This window comes from Dama dama, chromosome 22 (assembly GCF_033118175.1).
Source record: "Dama dama isolate Ldn47 chromosome 22, ASM3311817v1, whole genome shotgun sequence".
In the NCBI taxonomy this organism is placed as follows: Eukaryota; Metazoa; Chordata; class Mammalia; order Artiodactyla; family Cervidae; genus Dama; species Dama dama.
The window spans coordinates 12,208,013-12,221,998 of NC_083702.1; the positions used below are offsets into that span (position 1 = coordinate 12,208,013).

Below are 13,986 nucleotides of genomic sequence, written 5' to 3' on the forward strand. Positions count from 1 at the left end.
CTGGAATGCTGTGAGCTTGAGAGACAATACCAAAGTGATCCCAACCCCCTGAGCCCAAGCGGGCAGCTGTGCTCTGGTAGGTTCACTGCAGATGTGTATGCTGTCCCCTCCGTGAAGCTAAGCTTAATTTCAAGATCAAACTGCTGCCTCTGCTAGGCAGTAACCACCCTGCTCTGGAGACCAACAGTATCTCTAATCAAACATGCATGGCCACAAACGTTGAGAATAAATAACTTAATTCTTTGTGAAAAATTATACCAATGTCCACAGGTCCTGGGAGAATGTCATTATGTGGAAGAAAATGCAAAGAAGAAACAGAATGAAGCCAGACATAACTGCTTTCGCACACACAGCAAAGACATCCTCTGCTAAGAGGAGGGGTTCACCTGTTCCCCAACAGTGACTCTGGTATAAAACTTGAGGTGTACGTTACAGATGTTTTCTCGGCAACTGTTCCTATCCTAACAGGCACCCTAACCAAATAGCGTCCTAGAATATTAAGCCAGGGAGAAAAGAAGAACTCTGGATCTAAACAATGTTCCATCTGTCTTGAAGGTTTAATGTGCAGAAAGGACAAACAATATGAAAGCTGTTTAAAACCATCAGTGATCTGGTTACAAATCCTCTTAGAACACATAATGGAAAAGTAATTCGGCACAATTCAAAGAATATTTACTGAGTGCCAACGTGCTGGGTACTGTGCTTGCTGCTCAGAATTCAAGATGAGCAACACTGCCGAATGTCAGGAGTATAGAGGAAGGTGACAAAGTTTACAAATCAATGACTAACACAATAGGGTAAATCCTACAGAAACAGACAAAACAGACAGCATAGAAATTTAACAATCATCTGCAAAGTTACATACGAAAATTCTTTTCACGTAAATACCTTATACCTTTATCATTCATTTTCTTAATGGTATCTGTTGAAGAACAACCTTTAATTTTGAAGATGTATAACTCACCAATTTTTTTCTTTTATGGTTAGTATATTATATGTACTAAAGAAAAGTCTTTGCCTGTTTCAAAGTTTCCCACTTTCTTCCAGAAGTCTATGGTTTTTCCTTTTATGTTTAGGTCAATGATTCACTTTGAATTAATTTCTGCATATGTATGAGGCCCCTTCCTCACTTTACCCTACAGACATTCAGTTGTATCTGCATCATTTATTTTTTTAACTTTTTATTTTGTATTGGACTATGGCTGATTAACAGTGTTGTGATAGTTTCAAGTGAACACCCAAGGGACTCAGCCATACATACACATGTATCCATTCTCCCCTCAAACCCCCTCCTATCCAGGCTGCCACACAGCACTGAGCTGTATCTGCACCATTTAGTGCTCCCCGCTAAATTACATTGGTGCCTGTGACTGTGTACCCGTGGGTCTGTAATATATTCTCTATTCTGCTCCACTCTTCTATGTGTCAGCCTTCACACCCCTCCATACTTTTTATTACTGACTGTATACCAAGACTACAAGTCAGGCAGTAAAAGTCTTCTGACTCTGTTCTTTTTGGCTAGATCCACTGCAATTCAATGCAAATCTAAAATTCCAGTTGTGTGAGTTTCTACAAAAAGCTCCCTGTGACACTGGATGGGACTGTGCTGCAATAATAAATGAACTTGGGGGAAATGGGCAGCTTAAACTTTGAATAATTCAAATCGTGAACTAGGTATATCCCTATATTTGTTTAGATATTTTTTATTTTCTCTCAGGAATATTTTGTGGTTTTCTATGTAGACATCTCGTGCCACTTCTGTTAAATTTATTCTGCAGTGCTTTACACATTTTGATGTCATCGTAAATAACATTTCCTAAGATTTCAGTTTCCATTTGCTGGTTGTGAACACAGAGAAAAACAACTGATTTTTATGTGTTGCTTGATGATCATACTGTCAGTGAATAAAGACAATTCTGCTACTTCCTTCTGAATTTTATTATTTCCTGATGTACTAAAAAACTAAGCTCTCCAATATAATAATGAACAAGGGACTGAAGTGGGTATCTTTGGGTCCTTTCCTTCGCAATGGGAAAGTGTTCAACTTTCATCATCTGTTTCCTCAACTCCTGGTCCCTGTCATGACATCACAACAATCACGCCCCACGAAAATGCACACTGAGGTATCACAGCAGACCCTCACTCCTCTGAACTCTCACCATCAACCTTCACTTATGGTTCAAAGCAGGAGGAAAGAAGAGATGATGTCAGCTTTAAGCACTGGCTGGGCTCAGAACCTCTATTTATTTTAGGTCAAGGAGATTGTGGATTTAGGCAGAGAAGGAACCAACAGCAAGCAAAGGCTATGTGAAAGAAAATGAACAGAGAAGGACTGCAGAGGAGGGAACCAGAGTTTAAACCTGAGATAGAGGCAGGCAGGCAGCCTACTCAGGGACAGTGTCTCCCCTGGGTCAGAAGAGAAGACAACAAGATCACGGGCAACTGAAGAGGTCGGAGGTCACGAAGGTGGCCGAGAGGTCCCAGAAAAGCCTTGGTTTCGGGAAAATGAGAGCAGGACAATCACCCGGGGCCGGGGGCTGGGAACAGTGATAGAGAGTCTTAAAGGGACTCAAAAGAGCCACACCAGTTCTAGACAGTAGGAAACCAAGACTCCTTAGAATCATAGAGCAACAGCAGCTGTACCCCATGTAGCAAACGTCTGCGGCTTCACACAGACCATCTCAGAAAGCCACAAGAGGAGGGGAAAAGTAGGTAAAGAAAGGTTTTGTTAAAATTTACAATTTGGGGGACATCCTTGGCATTCCAGTGGTTAACAGTTCAGGCTTCCACCGCAGGGGGCATAAGTTTGATCCCTGGTTGGGGAACTAAGATCCTGCATGCCACCTGACGTGGCCAAACTGACTGGAGACTGGCAAATATTAATGATTACATATCGGGGTGGTATGAGGAGGTTCATGACACTACTGTCTCTACTTCTGTGAACCTCTGGAAATGTTTACAATAAAAAATAGTTTTAAAATCGCGCAGCCATCAAGAGACCTCAGGAACAACAACTTGTCTGAACTTTGCAGAAGGTTTTAGGAATTTCAGAGGTACAATTGGACACAGATACTTACTCTAGAGGACTTATTTTTCAACGAGAAGGAAGCAAAACCTGTTTCTATTTGACCAGGATTTGTCCCAAATCTAAGGAGCAGGTTAGCCTTAAGGGGGTCGGGGTAGCCAACGGTCAGAAGATGAAAGTGATGAGGACCAGCACTGCTAGCGAGTGGAGAACATGGTAAAAATACTTACTTCATCTCCAGAACTTCCTCCAAGTGCTTCCTTCTCTCAGCCCGGAGGTTGGTCAGATGCGTTTCCTTCTCAGCCAGCGACTGCTGAGTGGAGGACAGCTTCGCCTTCATGGACTCCAGCTCCTGCTTCACCTTCTCCATGGCCATCAGTAACTCCTCCACCTGCGAGAGATACAGAAAAGACAGAACTGAGCGCCCAGGTTGGAGACAGTCAGAGGAGCTGGGCGGCGGGCAACACCTGGGCCAACAACATTGAAGACACATGTGTCGGAAATCCTGCTCTCCCGCTGTATCACACACACACGGCAGGTAAAGAACTACATCCCTCACGCCTGCTCTTAATCGTTTTCACTTCAGGACAGAAAGAACTTCATTTTCTTTTTGATAAATGCAAGGGCATCAGTTCAAGAAGTAACACCCTGCCACAGACAACCCCTTTAAAGGAACTTACTTGGAAATAGTCCAGAAACTTCCATGGAAATAACACTATAATGCAGATAAAAATATAAGGCCCCAAATCATAATAAACATTTCTAGAAGGGTTTTAGGACATAAAAGCCATAAACTTGACTAATACCAGATGCAGAATAAACATAAATGAGTCACTTTTATTTGTTCAAACTGAGGTTCTTCTGTTTACACCATCACCAAGAATTTTGAATTAAAGAAACAGCTAGAATTCAATCAGATAACTTCTTGCTCTAAAGCCAGGTAGGTAGAGTTTTCTCAAGAAAGGCAGGAAAAAAAGAAGAAATATATCTCTATGACCAGATGGAGAAGAGACAGGATGCTTGAAAAAGACCTGTAAACAAACCAGAGAGAAAGAGGACAGATGCTGAGAAGAAAGAAGAAACTAGGAGAGCAAGGTAAGCACTTTATCAGTTATTTCCACATGTGGTTCCAAAAATTAGAATTATTTAAATAAACAAGTTCACCTTAATTCAGAGGCCAAAATATGCAGACAAAAAGTATCTGTTATCACCTAAAAGCAACCTCAGCAAGATAACCAAACAGCCAAGTATACCAATCAGAAGATTACTGACAAGAAATAATCTTGGTTATTAATACAATCCTTTTCAGAGGTAGAGGTGAGTGTAAGTAGTTTGGTAACAGCAGACTCACTGGAAAAGACCCTGATGCTGGGAAAGACTGAGGACAAGAGCAGAAGGGGACGACAGAGGATGAGACAGTTGGATGGCATCACTGACTCAACAGACATGAGTTTGATGAAGCTCTGGGAGATGGTGAAGGACAGGGACGCCTGGCGTGAGCAGTCCATAGGGTCACAAGAAGTCGGACACGAATGAGTGACTGAACAACAACAAATATAGCTGTTAAAAACTAACAGTAAACAGATACATTTAGTTTGCTGGGGCTTCAATTACTTTGAGTATCTTTTCAGAAGTGGTCAAGTTACTGTTCTCAGCTAATAGCATCCTGACTGTCCCACCTGCTCTGAGACTTCTGTTATTATGCAGATCTCCTAGGATATGTACTTACATATCTGCAAGCTTTACAACAAAAAAGCTTTGCCTTTTTTGAAGACTGTCAATAAAGATGACTCCGCATTATCAGTTTAATTCATATTCTGTCTTTCACTGCTCTAGGCAAGCTATGATATCAGTTTCTTAGGTAACTTGAAAGGATATCTTTGTAGTGCAAAAGCTTTTAAGTTTCATTAGGTCCCATTTGTTTAGTTTTGCTTTTATTTCCAATATTCTGGGAGGTGGGTCATAGAGGATCTTGCTGTGATTTATGTCCGAGAGTGTTTTGCCTATGTTCTCCTCTAGGAGTTTTATAATTTCTGGTCTTACATTTAGATCTTTAATTCATTTTGAGTTTATTTTTGTGCATGGTGTTAGAAAGTGTTCTAGTTTCATTCTTTTACAAGTGGTTGACCAGTTTTCCCAGTACCACTTATTAAAGAGGTTGTCTTTTCTCCATTGTATATTCTTGCCTCCTTTGTCGAAGATAAGGTGTCCATAGGTACGTGGATTTATCTCTGGGCTTTCTATTTTGTTCCATTGATCTATATTTCTGTCTTTGTGCCAGTACCATACTGTCTTGATGACTGTGGTTTTGTAGTAGAGTCTGAAGTCAGGCAGGTTGATTCCTCCAGTTCCATTCTTCTTTCTCAAGATTACTTTCGCTATTTGAGGTTTTTTGTATTTCCATACAAATTGTGAAATTATTTGGTCTAGTTCTGTGAAGAATACCGTTGGTAGCTTGATAGGGATTGCATTGAATCTATAGATTGCTTTGGGTAGAATAGCCATTTTGACAATATTGATTCTTCCAATCCATGAACACGGTATGTTTCTCCATCTGTTTGTGTCCTCTTTGATTTCTTTCATCAGTGTTTTATAGTTTTCTATGTATAGGTCCTTTGTTTCTTTAGGTAGATATACTCCTAAGTATTTTATTCTTTTTGTTGCAATGGTGAATGGTATTGTTTCCTTAATTTCTCTTTCTGTTTTTTCATTGTTAGTATATAGGAATGCAAGGGATTTCTGTGTGTTAATTTTATATCCTGCAACTTTACTATATTCACTGATTAGCTCTAGTAATTTTCTGGTAGAGTCTTTAGGGTTTTCTATGTAGAGGATCATGTCATCTGCAAACAGTGAGAGTTTCACTTCTTCTTTTCCTATCTGGATTCCTTTTACTTCTTTTTCTGCTCTGATTGCTGTGGCCAAAACTTCCAACACTATGTTGAATAGTAGTGGTGAGAGTGGGCACCCTTGTCTTGTTCCTGATTTCAGGGGAAATGCTTTCAATTTTTCACCATTGAGGGTGATGCTTGCTGTGGGTTTGGAAACTATAAGTAAGGTGAAAAGACAGCCCTCAGATTGGGAGAAAATAATAGCAAATGAAGAAACAGACAAAGGATTCGTCTCAAAAATATACAAGCAACTCCTGCAGCTCAATTCCAGAAAAATAAATGACCCAATCAAAAAATGGGCCAAAGAACTAAACAGACATTTCTCCAAAGAAGACATACAGATGGCTAACAAACACATGAAAAGATGCTCAACATCACTCATTATTAGAGAAATGCAAATCAAAACCACAATGAGGTACCATTACACGTCAGTCAGGATGGCTGCTATCCAAAAGTCTACAAGCAATAAATGCTGGAGAGGGTGTGGAGAAAAGAAAACTCTCTTACACTGTTGGTGGGAATGCAAACTAGTACAGCCACTATGGAAAACAGTGTGGAGATTCCTTAAAAAACTGGAAATAGAACTGCCATATGACCCAGCAATCCCACTTCTGGGCATACACACTGAGGAAACCAGATCTGAAAGAGACACGTGCACCCCAATGTTCATCGCAGCACTGTTTATAATAGCCAGGACATGGAAGCAACCTAGATGCCCATCAGCAGATGAATGGATAAGGAAGCTGTGGTACATATACACTATGGAATATTACTCAGCCATTAAAAAGAATTCATTTGAATCAGTCCTAATGAGATGGATGAAACTGGAGCCCATTATACAGAGTGAAGTAAGCCAGAAAGATAAAGAACATTACAGCATACTAACACATATATATGGAATTTAGAAAGATGGTAATGATAACCCTATATGCAAAACAGAAAAAGAGACACAGAAATACAGAACAGACTTTTGAACTCTGTGGGAGTAGGTGAGGGTGGGATGTTTCAAAAGAACAGCATGTATACTATCTATGGTGAAACAGATCGCCAGCCCAGGTGGGATGCATGAGACAAGTGCTCGGGCCTGGTGCACTGGGAAGACCCAGAGGAATCGGGTGGAGAGGGAGGTGGGAGGGGGGATCGGGATGGGGAATACGTGTAAATCTATGGCTGATTCATGTCAATGTATGACAAAACCCACTGAAATATTGTGAAGTAATTAGCTTCCAACTAATAAAAAAATTAAAAAAAAAAAAAAAGGATATCTTATACATACAGAAGCATGTATAATACATTATTCCTCCTCTTTCTATACAAAGGTAAGCCCACTCTGAAAAGTGAAAGCTATAGTCGCTCAGTCATGTCTGACTCTTTGCAACCCCATGGACTGTAGCCTACCAGGCTCCTCTGTCCATGGGATTCTCCAGGCAAGAATACTGGAGTGAGTTGCCATTCTCTTCTCCAGGGGATCTTCCCAACCCAGGGATCAAACCCAGGTCTCCTGCATTGCAGGAGGATTCTTTACCGACTGAGCCACCAGGAAAGCCCCAAGCCCACTCTACACATACTCTTATGTATCTATAAATTTTAGTAAACCTTTACTGAGCTAAAAACACACAAATAATAAATGTACAATTTGAAGAGTTCTAAGTGAACAAATCTATGTAAAGAGCTCACAAACCAACAACCAGAATATCACTAGAACCTCCACCCTCATATCCCTTTTCTAGGTAAAGTGTAACCATTATTGCAACACTCTAGTTTAGTCTATTTGTTTTAACATTATACAAATGGAATTACATAGTATATACTTTAAAGCACTGGTGTTATATCTGTGAGATTCATCTACATTGCTGGGTAAAACTGTAGTTCTGTCATTCTCATGACTGTATGATATTCCACTGTGTGAAAATAGTGAAATTTATTGTGCCAAACTACAGCAATTCATCTTCTGATGATACCAGTATTGTAACCGTGGAATAAACCTCACTTCAAGCACTTCTTTTTCACATACTACTTGTGGACTGGCAATATTTTGTTTAGGAATTTTTATATTTATGTTCATGGTTGAGACAGGCCTAAACTTTTCCTTTCCCGCATTAGCTTTGTCAAGTTTTAACGGGAAATTATGCTGGCCTTATAAAACATGTCCCTCCTTTTTTAGTTTCTGGAATTGTTACTGTAAGAATGAAATTATCTGCTCCTTTATGTTTATTAAAAATCACCAATATAACTCTCTGGGCTTGAAATTTGTTGTAAAAAATTTTATTACCAATTCTTTTTTTTTCAGGTTTTCTTTTTCATATTTAGCTAGTTTTGCTAAAGTTTCATTTTTCTTGGCATTTGTTCCTTTAGCCTAAGCCTTCAAATATACTGGCAATGATATCCCTGTTCTTTTTAATACCTGCAGGACTTATGAGCCCTGTATCATTCCAACAGTTGCTCACTGAGCCTTCTTTCTTTTTCTCTTTAGTCTCACCAAAGGCCAGTTAATTTTCTTAGTGTTTTCATAGGACCAATTTTGGGCATCATGGACCCTTTTTAGAAAAAGGGAGAACTGATTGTCTGTTAGACTCTTCACCTTGGGCTACCATGGACCTTTTCTTCCATCCTGCCAAGACATGAAAACCCAGCATTTAAGTTCAACAGCTTAATAATAACTTATCTTTGAATTCCCTCTCAATTCACCCCCTGGCCTGAGAATTTCCCACATTCTTGACAATGTATGAATGCCTATTTTATTAGCCATCCTCAATTGTTTCTCTGGAATTATTTTCCCAGCATCTAGTCTGCCATGGTTACAGACATGTGTTACCTTTCATTCCAAAGTTAAACTTACAGAATTCTGCTTGTTAGTAAAACATCACTTTCTTAAGGGTCACTTAATTTCCCATCCATTTGAGTGCCAGACCCTCAAGGTAGTTCCACCTCAGATCATATATTTATCCAAATAACTTTTAAAGCATTTTGGCATCTAATGCAAGAATGGTCCCGTAAACCAGGACTTCCAACTAATCACCTGATTTATACTCTGGATCCAAGCCAGGGAAACAGCTTCAAAGCCAAACTGAAATTCTTCACTTTCTGTTATTTTTCCACAGTCGCAGAGAACACAGTCAGCTGTCTCCACTCGGACATTCATACCGTTTCATGCCTACCTTACAACAGTTGTTATGTAGTTTTGGATACAGACACCGTACAGTAGTCATGTATGGTTGTGAGAGTTGGATCATAAAGAAGTCTGAGTGCCAGAGAATTGACACTTCTGAACTGTGGGGCTGGAGAAGACTCTTGAGAGTTCCTTGGACTGCAAGATCAAACCTGTCAATCCTAAAAGAAATCAGTCCTGAGTATTCTTGGAAGGACTGATGCTGAAGCTCCAATACTTTGGCCATCTGATGCAAAGGGCTGACTCACTGGAAAAGACCTTGATGGTGGGAAAGACTGACGGCAGGAGGAGAAGAGAGTGACAGAGGATGAGATGGTTGGATGGCATTACCGACTCAATGGGTATGAGTCTGAGCAAGCTCCAGGAGATAGTGAAGGACAGGGGAGCCTGCTGTGTTGCAGTCCATGGAGTCACAACTTAGCGACTGAACAACAATTGAGACATGAAGGTAATGAAAGCTGAGTAGAAGAAAAGAGGTGATACACACCACACCAAACAATGAAGAAAGTCTCCACAATTTTAAAATGTGCTTTGGGTCACAGTACAATTTTCAAAAGCACATGTTTTAAGACATTAAAAAAAAGAAAAAAAAAAAAGCCCAGACCAGAGCAGGGATTCAAGTATGTAACCTAAACTGCCTCCACTAAGACATTAAGGAGGGAGCTCTAGGCAGACAGTGTGCATTGCCAGCAGCACCAGATGGTTTGCTTAAATCACAAGCTAATAAACTTCGATTCAGAATCAGAAGGGACCAAGTTATGGCTTCAGCACGGGCCAGTTTCCCTAGGACAGCAAAGAGCCTGGGTGCTGCAGGGCTGGCAAAGCTGTGTCTCCATGTTTCCCACAACCAAGAGCAAAACGCGGTCTGCAGTTTTCAGGACGCTTCTGGAAAATCTTGTTAGAATTTCTTGGGAAGATAAGCGGCCTAAGTCTCCAAAGAGAAAAAGAAAACAATCAGAAGAAAAAAGGAAGGGCACAAAAAGAAGATTATTTAGAGGTTAGGCATTCACTCGTAAGTCAGATTTTCATACGGCAAGTCACTTGTTTTCCTGATTTCAACAAAATTCTAGATTAAGACTCACTCTGCCACACAATCACCAAAAAGAAAAAAAAAGAAAAAGTCACCTAGCTCCTGAGTTCAGAAGCTTGACTGAAGCATGAATGAGCACAGACACACATACCTACACATACACATTCCACTACCTTCTCCTAACAAACTGTTGTAGGTGTCTTACAATCAGTAACTCATATGAGAATTTGAATTTAGAGAATTCCCAAGAGATTTATGCTAGTATTTATATAAGAAATATTCTCTTTATCCCAGTATGCTCTTCTGGCTAATGCACGGTACTTCTTTGGTAAGATATACACCAGCAGCACACTCTTTTATGAACATGGAAGAGTTACAGCTATTACAGTAAGAATAATAGTCACTGATACTATTTGAGTCCTTTGAAATATTCTAAGCACTTTACATGTGCTGTATCATTAAATTCTCACAAGGATCCTATGAGGTGGTATTAATATTATCCTCAATTCTACAGAAGAGGGAATGGGGTTTAGCAGGTTTAAGTGCCTTATTCCGGGTCACACAGCCAGAGGAGGCAGAGCTGGGATTCCAAGAGGCAGTGAGGCGCTCCTGCGTGCACAGCTGATGCTGCCCTGCCGGGGGCAGGCATCAGCATCCAAAAAAGTCCTAAGACAGTTTTCCATGACTGCACCTAACAATTCCTCCGGGGAGTGTTCCCAGGCCCACTTCTGCATCTTTCTATCCTTCTTTTCTCCCCCTTTCATCCCCCATCCAGATACTTAATTCTCCCCCATGTGCCGGGCACTGTGTTATACTGCCAGGGCTTAACAGAAATACACACTTCCAAACTGCCCTTGCGCTCAGAGTCCACACAGAGATACAATCATTCATTAATCACATTCAGCAATGTGTAATCATGAATAGATTCATGTAAGGAAGCACAGGATGCCATGAGGATAAGCAGTGTGTGGCCTTCATCTAAGCTGTGGGGGACCGAGGGAAAGATCCCTCAAGGAAGTCAAGCAGCCGGTGGGGAGGATAACTGCACTCCAGCCCCTGGGCCTGGTGTGTTTAGAAGCCCTGAAGTGCGAAAGTGCATGCCTATCTGAGAAGATAAAAAAGATGAAAGCAAAGCCCTGAGAATATGGGGAGAAGGGAGGCCACGTGCAGAAGCAGGAAGTGGTCAGACGCAGAAGGATCAAGAAGGCCCTATGAGGGGTTTGGGCTTTTCTCCCCAAAGCAACAAGAAGGTACCAAAGGACGGGACAAAACGGAGGGACAGGAGGATTTACAGTTAAAATCAGAATGACTAAAACAATGGGCCAAGGAATCTAAGCTGAACAGAGAGGGGCTAGTATAAAGTGAAAAAAGACACAGGGGCTCTAACGACGCACAAAGACAGCTGTCGTGGGACCTTGAAAGCTGAGATGACAGCAAAGTGTGATCTGAGAGGAAGGCGCTGTCATGAGGTGGCTGGAGGTGGACTACGGTAATAAGGTCAAGGATGTCAGATGTGGGATGAAGAAAGGCCGTGGAGGCAGTGACCTCTCGGGCCAGGAATTGGAGAGGACAGACAGATGGGTCATCCATGTGGGTGCTCAAGTCAGTGAGGCAGGAAACACTTCACGGAAAAGCTTCACACCACAGCTGAACAGCCTGAGCCCTGAGGAAGCAGAGGTTCCCGTAAGGCTGTGATGGACAGCGGTATAAAGGGCAACAGGAAACAGGACAGCTGACAGTCCGTCCTCCAACCCCAAGGTGCAGAATAAACATCTACTGATCACCAGAAGGGCTTGCCAAGGTGGCTCAGAGATAAAGCTCAGGAGACACAGGTTTGATCCCCGGGTTGCGAAGATCCCCTGGAGAAGGACATGGCAACCCACTCCAGTATTCGTGCCTGGAGAATCCCATGGATGGAGGAGCCTGGTGGGCTGTTGTCCACAGGGTTGCAAAGCATTAGACACAACTTAGCAACTAAACAGCGACAATGATCACCAGAAAGGGTTGTCGGGAGATCCCAGGGGAGAGACGATTATATTTCAGGGAAAAAAGGTAAAAGTGGTTCCAGAGGTAAAGTAAGAATGTAAGTGCCAGGGCCTGGAGCAGAGTAGATACTCAGTGAATATTTGTTGAAGGGGTGAAGAAAGAGACATGAATCTGTAAACTCTGGAAACATAAAAGGGAAAAGAGGATCTGAAGAGCTAGGTTAAGGCAAGAAAGCCCTCAACAGTGTGGGTGTGATGGAGCAGAGCTCAGATTATCAGGGGCTGAGGGGGGTGGGGTTTGGTAAAATCCAAGATGAGAGGAACAGTAAAACTAACTCCACTAGGTTCCCTGAAGAGATTGGGCACGTCAAAATGAATGAGACGCTACCAAAATAGGAACTTAAAAGTTTTGTTTGTTCAGTTTCCATTTTAATGCACATGACTTATATGATAACATTAGTTTTAACTTCCTATTCTGTTTATTGAAAATAAGATATAAGTGATTCTTAAGGTGACCTAATGGTAACAAAGAGCGCTGAATTAAGCAGTGTGTTAAATCTGGGAACTGTCAGATACCAGTGCTGTCTGTTACCCTCCTGACACTATGAGGAACCCAAACCTTAGCACAAGTCGCAAAGAAGAAACTGCAGAAACTACCGTTTGGCTCGGGGAATCCCTTGATTTCTTGCCTTCTGATACACTGTTGGATTTCTCCAACATTCAACAGTGCCAAATAAAATCAGCAAATGATGAGACTCCCCTGGTGGTCCAGTGGCTTAGACCCCACACTCCCAATGCAGTAAACCTGGGTTTGATCCTTGGCCAGAGGGCTAGAGCTCACATGTCCCAACTACAACCTGGTGCAGCGACATGTGTTTAAAAATATATATTTTTAAAAAATTAGCAAATGACACTTTAAATAATTAATGTGGTCCCATGGGTGAGAAATGTACAAAAAAAGTTTTTTTTAATGTCCTTCAAAATAGGCTTCACATTCCCCTCGGATGCTCCATAACGTCTGATGCTGCATATGGCTCCTGAACACCAGTCCAGTTAAGGCCAGCTCGCCAAGGAGCTAGATTCACGCTGACTGGCTGTGCCCCTCCGCTGGCGGCTGCCTTTACGTTTCCAGGAATAGCATGCTGTGGCTGACACATCTTCAACTGGAGATAAATGTGAGAAGAGTGGAAACATAACGTGAAAGAAATGCTTCTTTTTCAAGCTGTCTTAATTTTCGCAGAGGGCGTGGGTAGATAAATCCTATAATAAGTACTCATTACTCCACTGTGGAGCCTGAAAACTCAGGCATCAATAAAATGTGGGTGCATGTTATCAAAGCAAAGCGAAAACACCCCCCTGCTGGGAGGACTTTCATCATCTGTGTCACAGAGGCTGTGGAGGGGCCAATGTTTATCTCATGATCGATTCTATTTAGGTGATTTCCTGGTAACACATCAAAACTAAGAGCTCAAAATCTGAAGTGAAAACTATTTTTTTTGCAGAGACCATTACTTGATTAATTTCTCCTATAAACTGCTTATTTTAGCAACAAATAACTTGTACCAGAATCAAGTAAAATACAAGATTAATAATTTCCTGGGTCCACATAAACTGCATGGCTCCTCTTCTACTAGAACCTGTGAAAAAGGAGGGCAGAAATAATCCAGATGACATTACATTTTCTTCTCCAGTGAAGAAGATGTAGCAACCATCATTTTACCTCTTCTGCACCTGGGTGAGTTAACTCAGGAAGAGAAACACAAAAAGAAGCAGGGCAAGATTTTTCCTTGAACTTCAAGCTCTGGTAAGTTCTCTCCTGAAAAAAAAAATTTTGTGCATTGCTGGAAAGTCAAAGTGAAACTGTCAGTCGCTCAGTCAAGTTGGAC

General features: G+C 41.4%; 1 protein-coding gene across 5 annotated transcripts in view; it reads right to left on the reverse strand.

Annotated features, from left to right (window-relative positions):
• The window catches only part of ERC1 (ELKS/RAB6-interacting/CAST family member 1), a 270,574-nt gene that overhangs the window by 116,663 nt on the left and 139,925 nt on the right, over positions 1 to 13,986 (reverse strand). For all 5 annotated transcript variants that reach the window (XM_061124651.1, XM_061124648.1, XM_061124649.1 and 2 more), the window contains one exon: positions 3,256 to 3,416. In XM_061124651.1, the coding sequence (XP_060980634.1) occupies positions 3,256 to 3,416 (161 nt within the window). The remainder of the gene's footprint in view (positions 1 to 3,255; positions 3,417 to 13,986) is intronic.